At 39.1% G+C, this 25,930-nt stretch overlaps 1 protein-coding gene across 2 annotated transcripts; it reads right to left on the bottom strand.

Moving 5' to 3' along the window:
• Window positions 1–1,271: 1,271 nt before the first annotated feature.
• Window positions 1,272–25,286, bottom strand: LOC117294608 (mitochondrial proton/calcium exchanger protein-like). 2 transcript variants are annotated; one of them, XM_033777100.1, is made up of 15 exons: window positions 25,135–25,286; window positions 23,391–23,454; window positions 21,939–22,437; window positions 20,493–20,636; window positions 19,533–19,673; window positions 18,515–18,718; window positions 17,222–17,341; window positions 16,365–16,496; window positions 15,421–15,567; window positions 11,165–11,254; window positions 9,865–9,891; window positions 6,490–6,627; window positions 5,377–5,642; window positions 4,461–4,602; window positions 1,272–3,359 (listed from the first exon to the last, which is right to left on the bottom strand). In XM_033777100.1, the coding sequence occupies exons 1-15, from the start codon at window positions 25,217–25,219 to the stop codon at window positions 3,195–3,197; spliced, it is 2,364 nt and encodes a 787-aa protein (XP_033632991.1). In that variant the 5' UTR covers window positions 25,220–25,286; the 3' UTR covers window positions 1,272–3,194. The 2 variants fall into 2 exon arrangements, with proteins under 2 accessions (XP_033632991.1, XP_033632992.1); XM_033777101.1 differs by lacking the exon at window positions 9,865–9,891.
• Window positions 25,287–25,930: the final 644 nt, after the last annotated feature.

Here is a 25,930-nt window from a genome sequence, read left to right as displayed (position 1 = left end):
ATCATTTGCGTCCCTGTCTGCAATCACATTCTACACACAAGGGACATGATATACACGACCTAATAACAACTCATTAAACCCGGTTCAAGAAAGATTCAAATTACTCCAAAAGCTGAGGTCAACAAGCACTTACTATTACCATTATGTTGCGTTGTGTTTTAACCCATGCATCCGACACTTGGTACTTTGCCCGAGTCACATCTACATGTAGTGTTCCACATGTATATTATGCAGGTGGGATTCAAACCCACATTCTACAGCAATGCCTTACCACTCGACAACCCAATTAGTAAGCCAAATTTCTAGACAGAACCCGGAGGGAAAAGTACAGAGTATGGTGCTCCCACAAACTATTCTCATTTTGCATTATTGAACACTCATTTTGTTGCACCAAAGTCTCAAGTAACAAGACAGCCTCTTAAGAACTCATTCCCTTTTACAATATAGAAACAAAATTAATATTAATAACATTAATAATAATTACAATATAAATTCCACAACTGATCTTTTCTAAATATGACCCTTCCAATAACAGTTTTCCAAATAATTAAAAATAATTTACTGTTTGCAGTTCAGGCAAGTGTTCATGAGAAATCAAACTAAATGTGCTAGAAACAGTCCGTTAAGTAAATTTGAACACCATACTGACCTGGGTCCAAAGATTTGTGTACACACGACTCAAGTAAAATGATTTTTTTTCATAAGATTCCTCTAGATAGAGGAGCTAGAATGAATGAACGTAAACAGTTTAAGGGACAATACCACTAGTCAATACATGTATATACTCCAAGTGCAGTTGTAGTATAGAGTTCTTTTCTTGGGGGGGGGGGGGGGAGGGACGAATATAGTGAAAAAAGGTTTGGGTGGAGGGGCAAGGGGATATCTGAATTCTACTGCATCAATAGCGATGATGGCCAGACTGGTTAAAACACCAACAAATCATTGGTAGAATGGAGATTGTTTTGTCCAGGAAAGTTTGTTATAAAATAAGAGAAGTTTGATGTACGCGCTACGCAAAAATTAACCCGATTTTGTAAAGTATTCACTGTAATTATCTGGAACACACATTCAAATTGTGCCAAAATAACTGCCAAGTCTCTACCCGTGTATTTCTCTACAGCAATATAATTGTTCTGTATACATATAACTCCTTCCAACCAAATATAATACATACATTGCTTACGTTATAATTTCGTATTCATAAATACCTCAGACAATTTTGCTATTCCTATTGGTGGAGAGCGCGTCACGTGGGGGTGTTTAAACCTTCGATAATGACCAGTGTTTATAACTGGTTGTGAGCGGATACTCTGCGCATGTATTGGTGCAAGACGTTTCTTGTTAAGGGCGATGCCGGCGCTATCGGTGAGTTGGCCGTGCTGTGTGTGAAATGAAAACATGTTGCACCAAGACTTTTTAGCGGACAAACGGAACCGGAAACACGGCAACGACCCTGTTTTAAACGGCCGTGAAAGAACTCGTAGCTACCCTTTTATTCCCTTATTAAAAAATAATCGATGAGCAAAACATTGACAACCAAAACAATTGACAATACTGATGCAGTCATAAACATGGCTGATTAATTTTTTCCCAGCGTTCATTTTTAAATGCATCTTGAAAGACGACTCTTGAAATCTCTACACAACTCAAACAAAGAAACTCCAAGGTGGTATATAATGAACATGTAATGTGATAATGTTATGGTTCTAAACACTCTCCAACCCCACCCATTCTTAAGGTCCTTACAAAATCACTATAGTCAAACTAGCATAAATAAAATTTATTGATATTTTGTAACAAAAAACGCTTTCTGCCTTGCCAAAAATCAATTAGTATGTTTGGTATATAGCATAGAAACAGATCCCGTATTCTCTTCGCATATCAACGGTATGTTACTAATTTTTACAAAATGCACACCTTAATTGTTTCTTTAAAGCAGCAGAACTGCACCATTTTTAAATACATGTAAATCACTAACGTTACTATTTCATCGTTTTACACTTTGGATATTCTCCTATAAATTTACAGCCAATTTCCAGCAGTCTCTTGCAGCATTACCATTCCTAAGGAATTGATTGTCACAAATAAAAAATAATGTTCACTTCTCACTCTATAAACCAAATCACATTAGGATTTATACCTGGTTTCAATTTCATATAATAGGGGTTATTCAGCAGAAACAAAATGTTGCTTACCAGAACAGCTTCCAGGAGACGAGCAGAGTATACTGTTTGAAGCGTCGAGACCACACCGGCTCTTTTCAGAGCCAACACTCCCTCAAAAGAGATAATATATGGTTGCAGGCCACTTCTAAGGTAGATTCCCTGAAAGTTTACAGCATGAATGTACAAACCCAATGTACAAACCACATTCTACGAAGGATAGTTTTCAAGTAAACACAGTGGCCTCAGAGATATCAATAAGTTATCCCTTTAACAAAATCATTAATTTCTCAACAAAATTTACAATAAAATCACCCTCCAGAATAAAAGATGTCAACTAAAAAGCATGGATACAAGATGATGGTGCATTTTATTCTGATAATAGCTAGAGTTTCAGACGATGGCGGTTACCTGCCAGATCAGCCTCGTTCCCAGGGGTGATCGATCTCGCCGTGCCAGCATGCCTTGCTCGATCATAACCCCTGGAAGTGTAACTCCAAAATATCCAAATATAAGGGATATTACAATTAGTCCTGTGGTTGATCTGGTCTGTGTTGTGCGTTAGTCGCGCACATGCTGGATGCGATGTGTGTAATAAAAGTCATAAACTTGCCTTGGCGTTCAGTGTTGCATGACAAAAAAGTGAATACGTACATCTTTATACGCACGCGTTTCGACGTATAGAGCTTTTTGGAGACGCACAGCATTTCAAATTGTGTGCGTATATGATAGCCAATCAAATACACGGATCGGAGTTTCCCTCCCAGGGGTTAGAGACGTACACAGAGCTAGCGGGTGATACGGTGCGCTGCCCATGGTAGCAAGGCTGCTGCCAGACGTACCTTTGACCTTGCAGGCCATTATACTGTGTTTACTGTACATCCCATTTGTGTGTAGTATCACAACCAGTCTGGAAGTTATGCTAGGCTTCTACATTCGTATGTTGCTGGTCAGTATTCAACTAAAATTGCGCACTCGAGCTTGCCCAGAACTGCTCTCGCTCTCTTGACCTGTGACATGACCTTTGACCTCTTAGATCTTCTTCTCATTGGCGGTAGTTTCCATTGCATCCTGTTCTTCACGCTCCACTGCCTCCTCCAGTTCTTGAAGTACCTCTTCCTTAGAGACGAGGTCCATGATGTCAGCGACGTGTTTGGTGCTCAGTGCAATGTCCTCCTTGGCAATCAGCTCAATAACCTAATGGCAAGAAAAATTGTAAAAAAATTGTTGTGGCTCACCGAGGGAGTTGGAGTTTTAACCATAGCCCAAGTAAAGCAGTCAATATTTGTTTTATAACACCCCAACAGACTATTTATCCCCCCGCACACACGTAACGTTCGTACGTGCATTTCAGATACACAGATGCACAACTGCGTGCACCATGTAATAGTTGACTATTTTGGGGTTTAGAGATTTATTCCAATATTGGTAACAAAAAACAAAAGTATTAAACGTAATTTAAGCATTATACAGACTACAACATCAATTGAAACATAATTATAACATGGTTTAAGATACTCTGTTAAGTTACGACCAATATGCAGGGAAATTTGAAGCATAGTGCTTTTTGAAATTTACCCTGGGCCTGCTGGGACAGACAACTACCAAACAACTGCATGGCACACGACTATAACACGGCCGCCATATCATGTGACGCGCGCTAAACCAATGAAAAGAAAGAATTGGTGTTTTAACATCTACTCTGGTTTTGAAACATAGATAAACTATGCCTGCCTGCTATGATATCATGTGGTGAATGCATCTATACAGTACACAGTTAACCCTCCTACTATTTGACCATTCAATATAATCTACATGAAGGCCTACTATGGTTTTGAAAAATTAGATACAAAAAAAGGTGCCTTTTCCAAAGGATCTAAAGGATATAAAGCACCAACTATTTCTACGCAAGGTGAGTGATTGGACGAAGTTTTTAAAATTATGAGACCTAATCTTTGTTTGCACCATGTAATGGATTTTACAGGGTGCTATGGGCGCATTCAGGAGCCACAACCAGAAACACCGAGGGAAACCCTTCTCTTTTTCGATAAGTGCACTGGGTTCTTTTACATGTGTTTCACAACACATGGGACCAACGGCTTTAAGTGCCATCCGAAGGACGAAGCAATGGTTAAGTGTCTTGATTAATAAGGACACAAGTGTCACGGCTGCTTGCAATATGACAGTCAGGTTAACAGTGAGTAAAATCAAGTGCTGAAAATAAGGCAAAACAAATTGTTTCTTGCCCATAGAGCAGGTAGCTAAATTTGCTAAACTTTTTTCTTCAACAATTCTTACCTTGATAGCATCGTGGATGTTGATCACACCATCTTGATCTTCGTCTAGTACCTGAACGACACGATGAAGTTTATCCTCATCTGATACCTTGCCCAGCTTCTGGATGGCTTCCACCAGCTCTTCCACCCTCAGTATGCTCTTCCTGAAATTAAGGAACGACACAAAATATAAACATACCTTGAAAATTGAAGGAAAAGTTCAAAAGATTTACTGTAAATTTGCACTTCTAATAGTAGCACTTTATTACACAATAGGGGCATCTCAAAGAGCTCAGTTTTTTCTACAAGGTATGGGGAGCCATGTTGGAAATGTAAAACCCCTTTATTTACATACTACATTAGCAACATGCAATGGTGAAGTGAACAGTCTGCAACCAACCATACCAGAAAACCTGGAGGCAAACCCTCTTAAGGATAAGTGTACCTGGTTCTTTTTCTGTGAATTACACAACACACAGGACCTACTGCTTCACATCCCATCTGAATGACGAAGCAATAAGGACACATGAACTCACATTCTGCTGATCAGAAACTCCAAAGCTTGATGAGTCCAGTGCAATTAATCACTCGGACAGGACAAGCGATGGTATATATTTTGATTTAACAAACATTCTGTTTTCCTTCAATCAAGCAAAGTTGCAACTTTTACTTGAGACACTGAAAAAAAACAAAAAAAACATGTCACTATTTCGGACATTTCAGACAATTTACTGTCTCCCCATATCACTACAATGGTGAAAGTTGGGGTGTTGCCACAACATTTTCTACTGTTTGTATTTATTCCGTTGATTCTCAGGTCATATTCTCAAGAAATTTGGAAGACAAAGGGAGATCTAAAAAAAAAAAATGATATTAATAGCTATGACACCAGGAAGTTCAGGAAAAAGAAAACCCTTTTAAAAAAATAAAAGTCTTACTTCTTGCCATCAATCTGGCTCTCCATCTTCTGCTCCGCCTCCGTGTTCATCTCCATCTCCTCCTCTTTCCTGACGGCCAAGTCATCCTTAAGATCTTCCTTCTCCTGGACCAATGATTTCTTCTCCTCCTCCAGCTCAGACACGATCTTCTCCAGGCGGCCCACCATCCGGGTGACTCGTTTGCCAAGACGGGCCGAAGACTTGGACTCAATGAGCTCGTGGACGTCTTCGGCAACCTCCACTTCTTTCTTGAGATCCTCAAGATCCTGGAACATAAACAAAAAAATTAATCAATATTGTATGATGCAGCTACGCACACAGTCAACAATCATTAGAAGGACATTTTCTACATGTTTTTGTTATGTACAACTCATTGAAAGGGGAAAGTATCGTTTGATAATCAGTCCTAGAATTAATGTCAATCAAAAATTACTTGGTGAGATGCACAGCAGCTTTCGATAGTATAAAGTATTTTTGAGAATCGTTTCACTCCAAAGTAATGTGGAAGTACAAAGATGTCAGATGGGAGACTTGCACAGTGGTTATAAAATTAAAATTCTCAGCCATTGCAGGTGATGTATTTGTTTTTCTATTCTTTTATTTTATTTTGAGGTTGAACAAAGAAAAACTGACTGAATGGGACTCGAACCAACAACCTCAGCCAATGCAGATTATGTATTTGTTTAATGTAAATGTTTTTCTATTTGTTTTATTTTTTGGGTTCAACAAAGACAATTTGACTGAATGGGACTCGAACCAACAACCTCCGGACTAACGTGCTGGCGCTCTACCAACTGAGCTATCTAGCCCTATGGTGGCGGTCTCCCTTTTTTTTTATCAGTTTCTCTTGTTCAGGGGTGCGTTTTGGCGGCTGTAACCAATAATTGTTTCTGATGTCATAACCAAAACGGTAACCGAGCTCACAACTCGGTTATCGCAGTCTGAACAGCAGAACCAACGACCAACAACCGAAACAGTTGTTGGTTGGGGTCGCCAAAACGCACTCCTGGGTGCCAGCCAGAAGCCATACAACTGTTAACTGTCGTGTAGCCAGGGATCTCACACCTGATCACACTAATTTTTTTTCGTCTTTATAAAACCAAGATTTCTGACCTCTTTGTATTCCTCCACATCTTGTCTGAGTTCCAGCAGGTCTCCTTTCTCTGGCAGCATGCTCTCCTTCTCCTCAGCAATCTCCTTGATGATGTCTCCAATATCTTGAAGATCTTTCTTCGTCAGTTCATCATCAACCTGAAGAAAGTCAAACAAAAAACATCAGAAATAAAAATCAAGATGATGGCATGCCTTAGTTGAGCAGTGGAGTGCACCGGACCAAGTTATATAGTTTTATTATAATATTATATATGAGATATCGCCCAACTCACAAGGCCTGACGCTTCAAGATGAGGGCTAAACTTAACTGATTTGGGTTATCAACCCAAATCAACTTTCATCAGTGACACTTTGCCACCTCCTCCTGGGGTTGAAACTGGGTTGCCCCCTTCACAATCTATAATGATAAGGGCATTGGTATCATCCACTATAGGAGCCTGGTTGGAAGAGCAGAATGCTTTTTACGGAGCAACTATGGTTAAAAAATTGCCTTGCTCAAGGGCACGAGTATCATGACCAGGAATCAAACCCACAGTCTGCTGCTGGTAACACCAGGGCCCAATTTCATAGAGCTGCTAAGCACAAAAATTTGCTTAGCACGAAATTTTGGCCTTCATAAAAACAAGATTTCCGACAAAATTTCAACGTGATTTTCAGGATAAGCAAACAATAGCTGAGGACCAGTAACGGGCAATATGCATCAAATGGAAATTTTTGTTGGTAATCATGTTTTAATCAAGGAAGAAATTTTATGCTAAGCAAATTTTTGTGCTTAGCATCTCTATGAATTTGGGCCCAGTGCTTGGGTCCTGTAAACTACTTGTAGATTGCTCGGCCATGACTGGCCATGCTAGTGGTTAAGTCACCAGGGGTGGATTTCACATAGAGTTAGGACCAGTCCTAGGAGATATACAAATTGCATGGATAGTCCTAAGTTAGGACGAGTAACTGGTCCTAACTCGAGATAAGACTAGTCCTAACTCTTTGTGAAATCCATCCCAGGGTGTGGGTTCCAATCCCCGTCGTGACACTTATGCCCTCGAGCAAGACACTTAACCATCATTGCTTTATTAATTTTGGTTTTTACCCATACACCGATGTGTGTTAGCACTGTATACTCGGTACTTTCCCCGAGTCCTGTAAAACAATATCACAGGCATATTTTTCAATTTAAGACACACCAACAAATATGACCCACCCAGATGTAAAACAGTTCGCTACAAAGTGCAATTCCTCAAATCGTCAGTCTGTTAAATGCCTTTTAATATAGTTATGTGTGTATATATAATAATTGTGCCTACTGGTTTTTTTTACCAATGTGTTTTTGCCAATGTATATAATAATAATTTCTTATTTGATGTCCTTTTCTTTGTTAACTTCTACTACATATTATGATGTTGACATGTGCAATTCAGTTTTTTAACTGAGAGTCATGTTTTAATAAACCATTTTTGAATTGAATTGAATTGAATATTACTCGGGTGGGATTCGAACCCACGACACTTGCAATTCTAGAGCAGTGTCTTACCAACTAGACTACCGAGGTTGCCCAGTAGCTAGTAAATCTTTATAATAATTGCTTCATAAAAAGCATTCTGCTCTTCCAAACATGCTTCTACAGTGGATGATACGTGGAGCAAGTTCGGGTGAGGCACTATAGTCGACCATTGGTTGATTTTGCCTGGTACCCAGGATGTATTGAATGCATAGGTAACCATGGAACATTGACCAGTGGTTGACTAATGTTCGCCACCCGAACTTGCTCTAGCATGTTCATTTGAAGCACAGGGCTGTTTCCTCCCGGGTTTGCTGAAGATGGTTTAAAGAATGAAATAAATAGCCCAGTGACCAGGGGTTACAATGTTGGAGCGCCATGAGCATCACTGACCTGAGTGAACGATTTGTGCGCTATACAAGAAGCCACCAGCTGTGCTAAATTGCAACAACATTTTCAAAAAGATAAGGTTCTCAACCTTTGCCAATGCTGCAGTGGCAAACTGTGGCACTGATCAGCCATTATACACAACTTAACGTGAAACAACATTGTGGCGCCCATGCGACTTAAGCGCTTTTATAATATAGAAGTCATGCAAGTCCAATGATTGGAAAGTAAGGTGTGTCTGCATAGCAGATGGGAGATTGTGAGGCATCTTTGTTCTGCACTAGCTTCAGCAGAGAAATAATCTTGCCTACTCAACAAACACATTTTTTTATCAGAGTAGTATTTTGTTGTTCTACTAATTTAAAAATAAGCAATGTAAAAGTTTACAAGCAGCAAAGGTACCAGTGACTTAAGTCAGGTACTCAAAATTCACTTGCCTAATTTGTTATAGCATGGGAGAATTTGCGAAGCAGCAAATAGGTGTCAGTTGCTAGTTGATCAGACAAGACACAAAGAGTAATTCACTATACCTAAAGATTTCAAGTTCTTATCCTTTTTGCTTTTTTTGAGAAATGTGGTCTGGAGCATCAAATAAAACAACTAAAAATCAAATTTACATTTTTGTTACAAAACAAACACAACACACAATATTAAACAAATATTTACAACTCAAAATAGGTACTGTAGGCCAATTGAATGGGAAAAAAATCTGTGAACAAAAAATATTTTCCGGGAAAAAAAAATTCTTAACAGGCCCCTAAGGCCCCTGTCACATGAGGCAACTTTTACTGGTAAGCTGAAGCCAACCAACTGCACTGCATGCTACGGGACCACTTTGGTAGCGCAGGAGTAATTTGTAATACAATGTTTTACAATCCCCAAGACCAATATAAGAAAACTCAGATGAGAATGTTTTTTTTTTCTTCAAAATTGCCTGGAACTGATTACCTTTAAATTGCTCGTGTGACAAGCCCTCGATAAATATATTATTTCAACATAAACACTAAAAGGTAAACTGCTGTCAACTCTACAGCAAAAAGGAGCAAGCAAACTAGGGACTAGCAAAAAAGGTAAGCGAAGAAAACAACAACTAAAGCTTGATTCATACTTGCTGCGAATGCAAATGCAATACAAATTTTTACGTCACAGCTCTGTATTTGCAGCGATTGTTTCGCAAAAGTTGAGCACATTTCAACTGTTGCAAATTATTCTTGCGAATTTGTGACGTCAAAATTTGTATCGCATTCGCAGGACTCAAGTCAGGAAACGCTTCCCTGCAAAGTCTCAACTAACTTCAACACTTATTTGGCAAGCAAAACAAACACAGCAATTCAAGCAGCCAAGATAGCTGTACACATAAAGCAATTCAAGCAATCTGGTGGGTTTTCTATCGAAGGGCAAGCAGCAGCGAAATAAAAGAAAAACAAGCTAAGCGTCTGTTGCAATGATGCTAAGCAAATGCACAAAAGAAGCTTGCCCATGGGACTACATACCTCTGGTGCTTCTGTTGCTATTTCAGTCTAAGGAATTTAACAAAAATAGCCAAACAGTTTTAAGACGAAGACAATCCAGCGATTTCTAAGTGGAGGAGTAAATCTTTCAAGTTTTATTCTCATCAGATTGTAGTTAGAAAAATGAAAGCATACTGAAGTTGTAGTAATGATAATAATACGAATTTGGGAGGCTAAAGGCCCGGTCACACAGGTCTCAATAGCGAGAACGAAAACAATAACGTTACAATGCAAGTCCTCGATTGGTTAAATAAGCGTGGGCGTATGGTGCAGGGAGGAATTCAACCAATAGAATGCGTTCTCCATGCATTGTGATTTTTTTCGTTTTTGTTATCGCTGCAGTGTGACTCGGCCTTAAACATGTTAAAGGCAGTGGACACTATTGGAAATTACTCAAAATAATTATCCAGCATAAAACCTCACTTTGTAACAAGTAATGGGGAGAGGTGAGAAACAGCTCCCTCTGCAGTGACAAAGTCTTCGAGAAAGAACAAATTTTCCACATATTTGATTTTGAGAGCTCAGATTTAGAATTTGAGGTCTCAAGCATCTGAAAGCACACAACTTCGTGTGCCAAGGGTGTTTTTTTCTTTCATAGTTATCCCACAAGTACGACGATCAATCAAGCTCAAATTTTCACAGGTTTGGTATTTTATGCATAAATGCTGAGATACAACAAGTGAGAAAACTGGTCTTTGAAATTTGCAAATAGTGTCTGTGTCTTTAAAGGCAGTGGACACTATTGGGAATTGTCAAAGACTAGCCGTCACAGTTGGTGTATCTCAACATATGCATAAAAAAACTAACCTGTGAAAGTTTGAGCTCAATCGGTCATCAAAGTTGCGAGATAATAATGAAAGAAGAAAACACCCTAGTCACACGAAGTTGTGTGCGTTTAGATGGTTGATTTCGAGACCTCAAGTTCTAAATCTGAGGTCTCGAAATCAAATTCGTCGAAAGTGACTTCTTTCTCGAAAACTATGGCACTTCAGAGGGAGCCATTTCTCACAATGTTTTATACCATCAACCTCTCCCCATTACTCGTCACCAAGAAAGGTTTTATGCTAATAATTATTTTGAGTACCTACGTACCAATAGTGTCCACTGCCTTTAAGAACTGCCTCGAATCTGTTACCAAGAACAGATGCTTTTAAATCTTGCCAAGCACCCCAGTCAAGACAATTTATAAGTCAACTTTTTCAGAGGTAACTTCATAAAAAGCTTTTCAATATCTCGCTTTGCTGAGATGAAATGATTACAAAAGAGGAACATTATCTCTTACCCTCTGCGGTTCTTTCAGGACAATGATCACATGCTGCTGCTGGACTTCTGCGTTATCAACCATCTCTTCAGCAGCCATAGCTTCGGCAACCTGGGCGGAACAAAAAAAAAACAAAGAGGAAAATCTATAAGTGCACTGCTAAAAATGGCTCCTCTGAAGTTAAAAAATTTGCAACAAAACTTGATCAGCAGTCCAATTTCATAGAAAACAATACTGCTTCATTTATTTTGGAAGAAAAATGAACGAAGCACAAATACATGTAGTAGTCACAAAAATGTTTCTGCGGAGTTGGTAAACTTCTGCTTGTTAAGTAAAAATTGGGTTGTGCTTAGCTAGTTATGTAAACTGCTTAATGCAGGGATGTGATAGGTCGTTGAATTTTTTTTTTTTTTTTACTGTGAGCGCAAAATGTGACAGCTTGCAAGTACAAAGCCTGTTGACATACATTTATCTTTGGTTTTAAAAGTAATTTTCTGCAATCATGGGTGTACTACATATATGTACACATGTAGGCCTTTATGATTTATCTAAATGTTTTTAACTCATAAAAAGTCATACTAAAAATGGGATTCATTTGTGATATTATTTGAGAGGGGGGGGGGGGAGACATCACAACCCTTGATTTTAAGTCGCTCAGTTTTATAAACGCAATTGAATTTTTTCTCTATCAAGGCCATGACATGAAAGGCAATCTTTATGAGCAACATGGAGGCAATCAATCAACTGGAAAGCAGGGCAAAGGAACACAAGACCTAAGACCCATTTGCCTCATATTTTTCCAAGAAAAATGAGTGAAAATTATCAGGAAAATGCATATATATACATTATTTTATAAATATTCATTTACTGTACTGTTTCTTGTGCAGCTTGCAGTACCCTGTGTATGGTATAAGAGCATTCTAGAATCCAGTTATTTTTATCATTATTTTTATTGTTCAGCGCCCAGGAGCATGTTTACATGGATAGGCGCTATATATTTCCATTATTATTATTATTATTATCATTTTTATAATTACTTTTATTTGTATTACCCTGTGTAAGCGCACAGCACTCTATAAATGCCTGTTATTGTTATACCTTTAGTGGTATCTTATTACAATTATAACCAACATCCAGTCATGCTCTAGATTTATGTCCCTGTTCCCCCCCCCCCCCCCCTAAAAACAACAACTGATATTGTGTCCTACCGAAAACCAGATTTGGCATTGTCCATCTTCATTAGAAAACATCAATCCCTCGAGGGTTTAATTGAAATTAGAACGTATTAGGCATAATGGGAGCTGTAGCTGGTTACTATGGCTTGCAAAAAGCCATGGCAACGCAAATTTGATCATTAAAAGAAAACGAAGGACGATATTTGACAGAGGAAAAGTGGACATCAAAAGAGCAGGGTCTGTGAAAAGACCTGTGAGTGTGATCTCATCTGTGCACTGTTAAAAAATGTAAATGAAGAAGAAGATAGATATTTGACAGAGGAAAAGTGGACATCAAAAGAGCAGGGTCTCTGAAAAGACCTGTGAGTGTGATATGTGCACCATTAAATGAAGCAGATAGATTATGATATTTGACAGAGGAAAAGTGGACAACATAAGCGAATGGTCTGCGCGAAGACATTTTAATCTGATCCGTGCATTGCTGAACTAAGAAGACATTACATAATTGACAGAGGAAAAGTGGACATCAGAAGAGAAAAGACTCTGCAAAGATTGGTTCGTAGTCGGACATTCAAAATAAAGATGGAGGTTTCTACACAAACTTCACAGCCAATGGATATTTCTAACTCTGCTACATTCTATATGAGCTCAATTATTGGTGCACTCGGACTGATCAGCAATGCATTTGTCTGCCTGGTCATGCTGCGATATCGAAGCATCTTCAACTCCACAACCAATACGCTCATCATCCATCAATCTGTTGTGGATTTTCTGGGCTCTTTTTTGTTTTTGCTACGCCTTTTACTGATCATACCACCAACTAGTCAAGTACCGGATAACACCTTAGGCTCGCTGTACTGTAAAGTCTGGTTTTCAATGTGGCCCCAGTATAGTATCCTCACTGTCTCTACTTACAACCTTGTAGCAATATCCGTAGAGCGATACTTTGCGACATGTCAACCAGTCAGACATCGTAACAGTTTCTCAAACCGTCTCGTCAAGATGATTATGGTTGCAGCTTGGATATGTGGCTGGCTTTCGAATTCTAACGGGCTCCCCACCACACACAACATCAATGGAGTTTGTAAAATCATCTGGCCAAGCCGTATTGTCCAGATTGTTGTGGCTTTCTTCATAGGCTACAGCATTGTCATCTTCATCCCATTGGGCGTCATCATTTTTTCATACACCAAAATAATTTTGGAACTCCGTAAGCGTTCTAAAGCGAGGGTTGGTAACAACAACCAAGATGCAAGGAACATCCTGACAAGAGCCAACATTAATGTCATCAAAACTTTAATTGTGGTGGCAATCTTCTTCGTGATCTGTTGGACACCTGCAAGCATCAACTATGCACTGTACAATCTTGGATTGATTGATAACTTTGTCAATCAAACTTTCGATGCCATCGTGGTGTTGAATCTTTGCGTCAATCCATTCATCTACTGCTTCACTTATGAACGCTTTCAGAAACAAGTCATAGTGGTGTTGCGTGGTGGATGTCAGCGCACTGACAATCGTGTGGAAAACATTAATGAAGCCACAGGGCAGGAAGCAAATGCACAACACACTGTATAGATTCATTGGTTCAGGAAACAATCAGGAGCTGCAGAACCATCAAATATCATACATGTATGAAGACTTGAATCTGTCTAGTTGTATGGGGTGTCAAGAGATTGTGTATGTAGGGTGGAGCTACATTTCTAATATCATCACACAAATCAGTCTTTAAACTTAGTGGAACAAAAATCTCACAAAGAACTTCTAGCACCAAGATCGAGAAATGACACTGAAAAGTGTAATGCGACTGACCATGGAATTGCCCTGCACCATGTAGTGCATTGAAAGTGAGTATGATTATTTTGAACTGAACTTGCTGATTGACAGGTAGCCAGAGACTACAACACAAGCATTATAAATGGCTTCCTGTTCAAGACTGCAGATCATCTTTCAAAATTCTCCTTGTCATCCTCCACTACCTGAATGGCACATCACCTGAATACATCAACGAATTAATTCAACGGTAACAGCCTCCCAGACAGCTTCGATCCTCAAGAACATGCTCTTGAACATTACACGTCCCTGGCACTCCTGGGGTGATCGTGGTTTTTCACATGCCGGGCCATCTCTTTGGAACAGCGTTCCACTCCATTTCAACTCAGACAAGCAGATAATTTGTTCTCAATTCAAAACACATCTCTTTCGGAAACCGTAGCTTTCAAACTTTGGTCATCTTTGTGTGTATTAGCAAAGCTCTTGTTTTTTTTGTGCCAGGAGTGTCATCATTGACAAGACATGGCGCACTAGAAATGTTCAATATTATTATTATAATTACTCATTTACCACTTCACAGTGTACTTCTTCACCGCAGAACCTCAGTTAACTGGTACTTTATCAGATAAAGCAACAGCTTTGAGATCAAATATTAGTTCACATTAGAAAAACATGCCATTTGAGTATGTATCTAGGCATAAGTAATGAGCTTTTTAAAAGATGAACGTGACTTTTTTGTTATTAGTTGTCTATACTTGTCCACTCTGTCTTTGAACCTCTTGGGTTTTACTTGATCAGTTTTGTTTCCTGCTTTGCTTTGCAGATCACAATCACAGTTACCTATTTCAAACTATCAGTTAGCTAATATTTTTCCGATATCACTGTTACCAAAGCACGCATTTCTGTGTCTGTCCTTAAAGGCAGTGGACACTATTGGTAATTACTCAAAATAATTATTAGCATAAAACCTTTCTTGGTGACGAGTAATGGGGAGAGGTTGATGGTATAAAACATTGTGAGAAACGGCTCCCTCTGAAGTGCCATAGTTTTTGAGAAAGAAGTAATTTTCCACGAATTTGGTTTCGAGACCTCAGATTTAGAACTTGAGGTCTCGAAATCAACCATCTAAACCCACACAACTTCGTGTGACAAGGGTACATTTGCCCCCCATAGTCAACCCCACTCCTCACAATAGTGCCACTGCTGCTCGTTTTTCACCAAAGTTTCCTCTGCCTATCTTCATGACAAATGAAGACTTACAGTTCTGAATTGAAAATTATTGCGACTCTAAAACAATACAAGACTTTGCCTTTTGAAGTCACTTATTACCTTTTTCTTCTCCAGTTCCTGTTGTTCAGTTCTCTCCATCATTTCCTTTTTGATCTCCTCTTCCTCCTTGCGGATGATGTTGAGCCTGTCCGTATTGTCCACCTTCTCACCCTCCAACTCGGCAAGTTTCACCTTGGCCTCCTCAGTCTGACACAAGATAATAAGACCAAATTGCATTTTACACAACAAGAACGAGATGATTCAACTATTTGTTCTCTTTCTTTTATGAGGGGGGTAATAATCAAAGGGTCAACATGATGGAGGGATTAAAGACCAAAGGGAGTGAACTATATTTTGGTTTCTCTACAAGGGGTTAATGCCTGAAGGTCTTTACCTTCAAAGGGGGGGTGGGGGTGGGCTAATGACCGAACCTACAAGTGGGGCTAGAAACCAAAAGTCTAAACCTTAAACATCGGCTACAGGATAATTTCAATATTTTAACTACCGGTACTACCCTTTTTTGGCCAAACAGACATCGTAGATACCGATTTATAACCATGTTACGCTTAAAACTTGCAATTGGTTTTAAATAATTCAAGTCAAAAATGCACTTCTCCGCGCAGCTTTTTCAGCCGAGAGTCAAAAACGGCTTATCTGTTATAATGACCCCTTGACGTCAGTGGCGATTTTCCACTAATTGGGTTTGAACACAGTTCTCCAGCTTTGGCAAACATCATGATTCCTTTGTCGCGCGGGTTTGTTTGACCTCACATTTTTCAGAATTTTGGCTGTAGTGTTTCGGGAAAAAAACATTTTTACCATGTTTTAACGTGGGGTACGAGACTCGTTTTAAGTTTTTTCTGTTTCACGTGGACTGCATCTATTACAAAAATGTAACAACTATATATTTCTGAGCATGGACGAAGGTTTCCACCTCCTTTATGTCCTTAGGAACCACTACACATTCACAAGGGCTCCTTGAAGCACTGACACCACCTACTTACCGTTGCCTCAGGTAGCGATGCAATGGTGGCCTTGAGCTGGTCAGGGGTCGACAATGTCTCAGGGAGGAACAGAGTACGTGACAAGAGGAGTAGAGATGTGGGAATCTGCTCGCTGATATGAAGATCCAACCACTGCAAGGAAAAAAAATTACATTACAAACAGGCATTTTTATAGCGCCCCAACAAAGATCAGAGTGCTTCATAAAAGTTGACATATAAATAAAAGATTCAAACAGGCAATGCATTGATACAGGAGATACAACAACTATACAAGCAAAATAATATATGGCATGATTACACACACAAATAGGTTTTGAGTCAATCCAGGAGAAGAGTTGCGAATGGACATGTATCTTGGTTCTTGAAACAACGAATAAGTTCTCGAAATGAAAACTGACACATTTAATGCTGGAAGAAGTCTCCCAGAGATGCAACCAGGGCCCAATTTCATAGAGCAGCTAAGCACAAAAATTTGCTTAGCATGAAATTTCTTCATTGATAAAAACAGGATTCCAAACCGAATTTCCACAAGATTTTCAAGATAAGCAAACAACAGATGAATAACAGTAACAACCCATATGCAAAAAAAGGTAATCCTGTTTTTACCATGGAAGAAATTTCATGCTAAGCAAATTTGTGTACTTAACAGCTCTATGAAATTGGGCCCTGGTGTTGAAAACGTTGTGACGTTTTGGACACTTACATTGTAACCACCCCCTCAGAAAAGTTAGAATTCTGATTAAAATAAGAAAAGTTGCATCTCTTGTCTCCTTTTTTATTTTTACGGCATGGATTATGCAAAGAATATTCATAAAAGTTGTTTGTTTTGCGGTTTGATTTTTTCCGACCAAGCTTACCTGTTGTAGTTGTGACTTGAGCCTCTCCACTGGAACCCCAAGTGCCCTCATCCCACGAGCCTGGCAAGCACCCTGTAACTCAGACACATTCAAACTGTCTACTCCTTCCTTCTGGATCATCTAAAATCACAAACATAAAAACCCCTTGCTGTTATAGACATTTATCATGCTGTCTTCATCTCGGTCATGTTCCTCGGATCCAATAACAATAATGAATGCTAATAATTATTTTACAAATAATAATAATAATAATAATAATAAATTACATTTATATAGCGCATAATATGAATTAACATCTCTATGCGCTTTACAAAACAACAAATTACAACAGAAATATAAACATAAATAACAGAATAAATACACATTACAAAATTTGGAATTGAATCATTACCCCTATGTAAGGGGGGAAAACAAGACAAAAACTAGTTCTTAAATAGTTGGGTTTTTAGTAGTTTCTTGAAAGTGTCCAGGGTTGGTGCAGCACAGATGTTGGATGGGAGTTGATTCCACAGGGTTGGTGCTGAGATACTGAAGGCGCGTTGACCATAGTGTTGTGTGTGTGCTCTTGGGACATGGAGAAGTTTCTGGGACTGGGATCGTAGGGAGCGGGATGGGGCGTATGGGTGGAGGAGTGCAGAGATGTACTGTGGTGCCATGCCGTGGAGTGCTTTGAAGGTTAGGAGTAGTACTTTGAATTGTGTCCGCTTGTTTATGGGAAGCCAGTGTAGACTGGATAGTATGGATGTGGTGGAGGTCCGGGAAGTAGCTCGTTCAGTTACAAACAGGAGCCAGACTATTTTGTTCTTCCTGCTTCAGTTTGGTTACATTGATATCAATGGGAGAAATTCAAGATGGCTTTACCATGATAAAGCTCCATACATGACAGTGCTCTCCTTTGTGTGTTATGCAAGTTGCCTCAAGCACGGATAACAGCCACTCTTGGTATTAGGCTACAAAATGTGAAAAGAACTCAGGGGAGCTAAAGGCAGGAGTTGATATTCCTCTTAAAACAGTCTAGATTTTAGAATGGAAGGGAAACATGCACCAGGCAAGGAGTTCAAAAGGGATGCCACACGTGGAATAAAACTGTTCAAATGGCTCCTTGTTCAATATTTCTGCATTATGCTAATTGATGATGCAGGATCACCTTAAAAAGTTGAATGTTTGTCTGAGAGATGTTTTTTTTTGCAAAAGTGACACAAGTGCAGAGTTGTTATATATCGGAGTACCAAATCCTTTTGACATTTTTGGAGGATTTGAGACTGTCTGAGAGTTAAAAAGTCTTCTTCATACCTTATCATCGGCCATCAAGGACCTAAGTTGCATACGGAGCTGGAATCGAAGGAAGTTGTTGGTCCCAACTGGCTGCATTCTCAGCAGTCGACACAAGGCAGTCAGCTGCGGACGATTCAGGCTGTCTAGCGTCAACTCGTCCTCAAACAACTTGGAGAACTTTATGATCTCCTCGTTGCTCGCCTGCTTGCCACTTGTGCGGACCTACAGAAAACAAGTACAAAGAGATATATTCAACGGTTTACATTCCAAGTATAAACCCCTTGCATAACGGCGCCATCCCTGAGGCCAAAGGGAGGCAGATCATTGGTCGATAGTTGTTCTTGTGCGTAAAAGTAAAAAATTGAGCCTGACCTCAGTAAGCCGGGGCGACTTGTGCGACTTGTGTCAAAGTCACATCTATTGATTGCTCAGTCGAGTCGCGACTACCGTTTTTCAGTTTATCGTGCTGCCATGAATAATACAAAAATCGTTGCGGCTTGGTGAACCCAGGACTATTCACGACAACATACTTTACTTTCGAAACAGAATCAGACATCAGTGGCACAATCCTTCAATTCTTTCAGCATGAATTTACTATATATTGCGCCTTCGGCAAACAATATGCCGCATTGTCATGGCCGAGTGGTTAAGAGCACCGGATTCAAGCTCTGCTGTTTGATAAGCAGAGTGTGGGTTCGAATCCCCGTCGTGACACTTGCTACATAAAATTGGGGAGGTAGTGCTTTCTTCTCTACCGGCCAGGCCTAAGACTGATGATACCCAAGCCTACATCTGTATGGACTGTAAAAGGGGTAACCCTGTTTCAGCCCTAGGAGTAGGTGGCAACGGCCTCTGGAAAAAACAATTGTAGCCCAAACTTTGAAGTGGCCTTCAGGCCTTGTATGTCTGGCGACTTGCATAAAAAAGAAAATTGTTTTTTTAAAGTCGCGACTATTTGAGGCGCGACTAGTCGAGAAGTACATTTCATAGTCGCCCAGGCTTACAAATGACCATGAAATGTTAGTCTATCAATAACCTTTTCTATGAAGTGAGCAAACTGTTTTGCCCTCTCGGTTGCCTTGGGTTTCTTGCTCTGTAGTGCCGTGTCTTCAATAGTGTCTTGTAAGAACTTGGCCATCTCCAACTTCACCTTCAATTCTTGTTTCAGTTTCTTCTCCTGGAATTGTTGAAAACACAATAAAAAAAAAGAACAAAAATAGCAAATTATCAGAAGAGAAAACAATTAGATATCTCAACTGAAGTTCAAGAAGCCTTAATTACGATGGTTGGCCCATGTACTGGTGCCGACACAAGGCAGAGTGTGGGTTTGAGTCTTAGTCTTAACATTTGTGTCCTTCAGGAACATACTAAACCAAAGCTGTAGGTCCAATGTGTTGCAGTTAGTGGCTTGACATTAGCCAATTTCCCCCTGGTAAGGGGCACATCTAAGAAGAAGATGTAAATTGATAGTGGAACCTTGCACTAAAGCAAAAGCAAAGGGCACTGCATGTACAGCAGTCACTGTGGGTTATTTCAAGGCCTGCAACAGTTGTAGTGTCCATTTACATTCTTTTTTTAAAGGCAGTGGACACTATTGGCAATTACTCAAAATAATTATTAGCATAAAACCTTACTCGGTGACGAGTTATGGGGGAGAGGTTTGATAGTATAAAACATTGTGAGAAACAGCTCCCTCTGAAGTGACGTAGTTTTTGAGAGAGAAGTAATTTTCCACGCATTTGATTTCGAGACCTCAGTATTAGATTTTGAGGTCTCGAAAAGCATTTAAAAGCACACAACTTCGTGTGACCAGGGTGTTTTTCTTTCATAGTTATCTCAAAACTTTGACGACCAATTGAGCCCAAATTTTCACAGGTTTGTTATTTTATGCATATGTTGAGATCCACCAAGTGAGAAGACTGGTCTTTGACAATTACATGTACCAATAGTGTCCAGTGTCTTTAAGTTATGATAAAAGCCTGACACAAGATCTTACCTTATCGGAGAGTGACTGGAAGGTACTCGGCAGCATGTTGGGAAACAGCCAGAGAGCGATGGGTAATAGAAACTCCATGAACGGGATGATGATGAAGACGGAGAAAGGAACGATGCGGAATAAGTCCGACACAGTGCGAGTAAACTAGAGAGATGGCGAAAAATCAAATAATGACAAATCATAAATAGTGATTGATAAAATAATTTACAAGGAAGCCTGGCCTCCATTGGCCCTGGTCATTGCCTCAGTGGTGCCCCTTCAAAAGTTTACCATTACTTTTTAGATTTTTCAATGGAAGTGCCCTTCACAAAATGAAAATGGCATTGCCCTCTCAAAGATGAAATTTCGGACCTATAAATTGAAAACCATAAAACTGTTAAAATATGATTACATGTTTTATAGATTAGGTCCAAGTCTGGGGATACTGAAATATTTAATATGACCAAGAACTGGGAACCATGAGACTAAGAAAATTATTCAAGTAACAATAACATGTTTTCGTGCTTCGAGTATTAGTAGTTAGTATTCAAAATTTATGTTAATGAAACTAAGGATGCCTCATAAGGCCCGGTTCATACTTCCTGAAAATGCAAATGCAAAGCGACTAAGTAAACATGGCTGTTTCTCAGCGATTGTTTTGCAGGAGTTGAACACAGTTCAACAGCGAGTTTGTGACGTCAAAATTAACCTTAATTGCATCTGCAGTAAGTATGAACCGGGCTTAAAGGCAGTGGACACTATTGATAATCACTCAAAATAATTATTAGCATAAAACCTTACTTGGTGACGAGTAATGGGGAGAGGTTGATAATATAAAACATTGTGAGAAACGGCTCCCTCTGAAGTAACATAGTTTTCGAGAAAGAAGTAATTTTCCACGAATTTGATTTTGAGACCTCAGATTTAGAATTTGAAGTCTCGAAATCAACCATCTAAAAGCACACAACTTCGTGTGAAAAGGGTGTTTTTTCTTTCATTATTATCTCACAACTTTGACGACCAATTGAGCGCAAATTTTAACAGGTTTGTTATTTTGTGCATATGTTGAGATACACCAAGTGAGAAGACTGGTCTTTGACAATTACCAATAGTGTCCATTGTCTTTAAGTCATAAGTGAACTTAATCACTGTAGCTTGCAATCCTGAGGAAACTTTTAAACAAGGGTGGTTGCTATTATTTTATGAAACAAAAACATCGGGGTTAACCCCTATTCTTCCAGGATAATTGTTCTGGGTTCTTTTATGTCCACTACCAATCCTAGTAAGCACCCTTTTTTACAATTTCCTCAGGCTTGCGAGCTACAGTGATTAAGCTCACTTACATGCACATGTGTAAGGCATCCAGGGTCTAATTACATGTACCAGAAATTATAATAATAATAATAAAAAGAAAAATTTGACATCCCTGAAGGTAAGCGTGTTATGAGTAGTTGGATTTGTTTCTACCTGTTTGTATTCCCGCCTCGTTAACGAGTGTCCGTGCAAAACCCTCCACAACAGGCGAGCAGAGATCTTAAAATCCACTCCCAGTAATCGGAAGCCGTTCCAATAATGTTTGATCTCATCTTTTATCCTCTGCATCATCGGCTTCTTCGGTAGCGCAATCTCCTGTGAGGGCGCCGCATCTGCCATCGGTCCCGCCATTTTGATGGCCTCGGCGCTCGCTTTTTCTTTCCTTTTCTCTTTCAGGACTTTAACAGTCTGCTCAATTTTTGTGTCTGTTTCATCCAGTTCTTTCCCGAGAACAGAGGATATATGAAACCCCCGATCATGTTGTAAATGAGTCCTCCAACTGATTGGTGTTGGGATGGCCGTGTGACGCCATAGAACCTTCTGGTGGGAGACATTGTTGTGCGTTTGGTGAAGACTGGACAAGTTGGTCAAGGACTGTACTGAGGAAGACCACATAGATCGAGGATCGTTGGGAGGCGCTTTGTGATATATTCTGAAGATATGAAAAGAATTATAAATAACATCACATTTTTTATAAGACCAGAATCAAATAAACCAAAACAATCTAAACAATTTAATATACTGTGTTTGTTTGAAAAGGCACATTGAGAAATCTCATTTTGTCTTAATTGGGCAAGAATACCTCAACTCTCAACAGTATTGAAAAACTATCACTGACATGACTGATGTCAGAATCAACAGAGTCAACGCTTAGTCAATGTTTGAGGAAGAGAACATTCCAAACTAAAAATATTCCTCACTAAGGTATTGTTATTCAATTGAAAAATACAAGTCAAAATGTCTTAAAAGAAAGAATACTTCAATTCAACTGTATTGAAAAACTATCAGAATCAACAAAGTCAACCTTTGAGGGAGAAAACAATTAAAATTCAAAATAATCCGCAGTATTGGAAGGTATATTCCAAGGTATTGTTATTTGATTATTTCGATGTTGAACAATTTTGGTTGATTTTGGCGCTATATCAATTTCCTCTGATTGACTGAAATAATGATTAAATAGGACCTGTAGACCTATTTCACATTGACATCGTCAGTGAGTTAATACAATCTGTATTATTTAAACTGTAGTTTAATTTCAAAAACACAAGCGGCCCCACTTGTCTGGTCGTGAGTTTACTGGACCATCACTGGAATTGACAGGGCCCAACTTCATGGCTCTGCTTACCTACCGCAAGCACAGAATTGGCACCTATGGAAGCAGGGAATTCTGTGCTTACCACAAGCGTACTTGTATGTATTTCACGAGTAGCGGCAAATTTTGGCTTCTGCGCGTGCATACTCCGCGTTGCTAGGCATTCTACGTTTACAAGGCTAGTGCAGAAATTCGGCGCTTGCACGTAAGTGGGGAATCGTGATCGTAAGCGCAGAATTCGGCAGTAAGCAGAGCTATGAAATTGGGCCCTTGTCAATGTTGATGTATCTCACCTGTATTGTGCATGATGTGTAACTGCTACGGTTGGTGTGTCTGGACTCCACTGACTCTTCCAAGCTGAAAAAGAAATCAAGTCAATGTCAACATATTTATAAAATCATTATCGTTAGTTTGTTTCAATTTCATTTGCAATTTTCACTTGGTTTGTTTTATTTAAAGGAACGTAACGGAATTGGTTTTTAATATAAACCACAAGGGAAACTGACTGGGTAAATTTTGAAACGATTTTTGGGGTTGAACAATGAATTGACTAGACAGGGATTCGAACCGACGACCTCCGGATTAACATGATCCCCTGGCTGCCGCTTCCCAGGTTGTATCGTAATTTGGGTGTGATCCCTGGCTACACGGCAGTTAACGGTTGTATGGCTTCTGACTGGCACCCCGAACAAAGATATTGACAAAATAGGGACAATATAGGGCTAGATAGCTCAGTTGGTAGAGCGCCGGCACGTTAATCCGGAGGTCGTTGGTTCAAATCCCACTCTAGTCAATTCTTTGTTCAACCCCAAAAATCAAAGGAATTGGTTTTTGCAAACGAAATAGTTGCTGGCAGTGTAAGCACTTTGTTATCAACCATAATACACAAACTGACAAAACCTGGGTCGCAAGAAAATAGTGGAAAAAACGATTCACATTTTGCATGGCATCAATTCATTTTTTTTTTTTTTTAAACCCTCTCTCAGCCACAAGCTCGAAACAGGAAATTTGTTTTATCAACCATGACATTTCAGACAAAAATGTTTTGAGTGATGTTTTCTACTACTACTATCATCATCATTAATAGGCTGTGTAAGTTTTATGTTTATCTGTGATCTTACACAAGTTTTTTCTTACCAATTCTGTAATTTTCCTTCGATACAGCAAAGTGAAACTCATTGCTCAGTCTTAAATAAAATCTAAGCCGTGATCCTTCATTATTTTAAAGGCATGGCATTTTGTTGCCTTTTATTATTAAATTGAACACATGGTAAAGACAAAAACAGACTAAATAAAAGTACTAAAATAAGCACACAGTTGTGTAATCATGGTAATGTACTGACTTGACATAGACAAACTACATTGAATGAAAATGATGCAATTTATAGTTTAGATTTGTAATCAGTTTTTATTTTGCCTGATTTGTAAATAATACATCCCATTCCCAGGCCAACTTATTAATTAGTATATTATTTTACTATGAATGATATCAATTTTCAAATTTTATTATTAAGCCAAGCCAAAACTTAATATTTAGTTGTTGATTTGTATTTATTTAGTTAAACAAATATATACATACTTGTGTACATTTGTACATGTATATAATTTCTGTTTACCTTTTTTAACCCCAAAAATGTCCATGATACATTATTCCACTATTTTTGTTAACATTTACCTACCTAACCTAACCTTTCATTCTTTGAGTTTGAATTTACCCTGTTGTTTACCTAGTTTATTGCTCCATGATTTGACTGTGTCAACCAAAGTTAGATCAAGTTCATAATCATGGCCTTAACTACAAAATATAAATGACCGAACAACAAACGACACACAACACACAAGCTTTGATGACCAGATGACCCATGAGTGACCCTTCCTTGACCACCAAAGCACGATCATGACTAGTGCATGGTGTGAACCATGGAGGTAGTGTGAACCCACTGACCATCATGACGTAAAAAACTAATTATCAAAATCAAGTCAAGGGCAAAACGCCGGCATGAAGATTTTGTAACATTTTTAAGTGATTTTTCTTACCTATTGTTCTTGAACTTGAAATACTTTTTTCGAAATACTTCCGTCCACCATGTCTCAGCATTACACACTGACAAAATCGAGACATATTGATGAAGAGGTGTGATTCTTTTTTGGACAGATTCGGCAGACGTGTTTTAGAATTTCCCCTTCTAGCTAGGTCTACGTACGTCGTTGTGAAAGTACATACATGAAGATACTGCTGACCGTAACTTTGGTACATGCGCCGAAATAGTCTTTGTAAACGACGTTTTTTTGCAGCAGATACCGGTAGAGGGCGTAACATCAACTGTGTTTATAACGCGATATGATATAAGTGTGTGTTTGTTTGTTTGTTTGTTTGTAACATATTTCGTTTCTCCAATAGTTCATATTGCGATATCGGTGACTGCGTTTACAAAATAAACGTCGCCAAAGAAGACTACACCAGTACAACGTTCGATCGAATTCACACGTCATGTACTGTACATGCACTATTCGTCGCACATGCTCTTCAAGCAAATGAACCATGACCTCGAGTTCATTAATATTGACAAAGCTACGTCAAAAATGTGTACATGCATTATTCAGCAGCATAGACCTGCGGCGGCGGCCGCTTTCATCTTTTAGTTGTGCGTGATTTGTACATCCAAACACTAAATGTTCATTTACATTTTTTCGCAGCCACAAACCACAAGAGAAAATGACCGAGTAAATTTTTAAATAGTTTTGAGTTGGACATAATTATCAATTGACTAGGACAAGTGTTATAATGAATGTAATTAACACCAAATTTAATGAGTCAAATTTCATTTTTTAA

Source organism: Asterias rubens, chromosome 9 (genome assembly GCF_902459465.1).
Source record: "Asterias rubens chromosome 9, eAstRub1.3, whole genome shotgun sequence".
In the NCBI taxonomy this organism is placed as follows: domain Eukaryota; kingdom Metazoa; phylum Echinodermata; class Asteroidea; order Forcipulatida; family Asteriidae; genus Asterias; species Asterias rubens.
Note: the sequence above shows the minus strand (reverse complement) of the source record. Positions and strands in the feature narration are given on the sequence as shown.

Excerpts from the sequence above, each read along its gene's own strand:
- LOC117294608 (XM_033777100.1), bottom strand. The coding sequence starts at position 25,219 with ATGTCTCGATTTTGTCAGTGTGTAATGCTGAGACATGGTGGACGGAAG. Across the intron at positions 20,637-21,938 it reads CGAGGCGGGAATACAAACAG|TTTACTCGCACTGTGTCGGA; the intron begins GTAGAAACAAAT and ends CCATCTCTCTAG. Across the intron at positions 15,568-16,364 it reads CATCGCTACCTGAGGCAACG|ACTGAGGAGGCCAAGGTGAA; the intron begins GTAAGTAGGTGG and ends ATCTTGTGTCAG.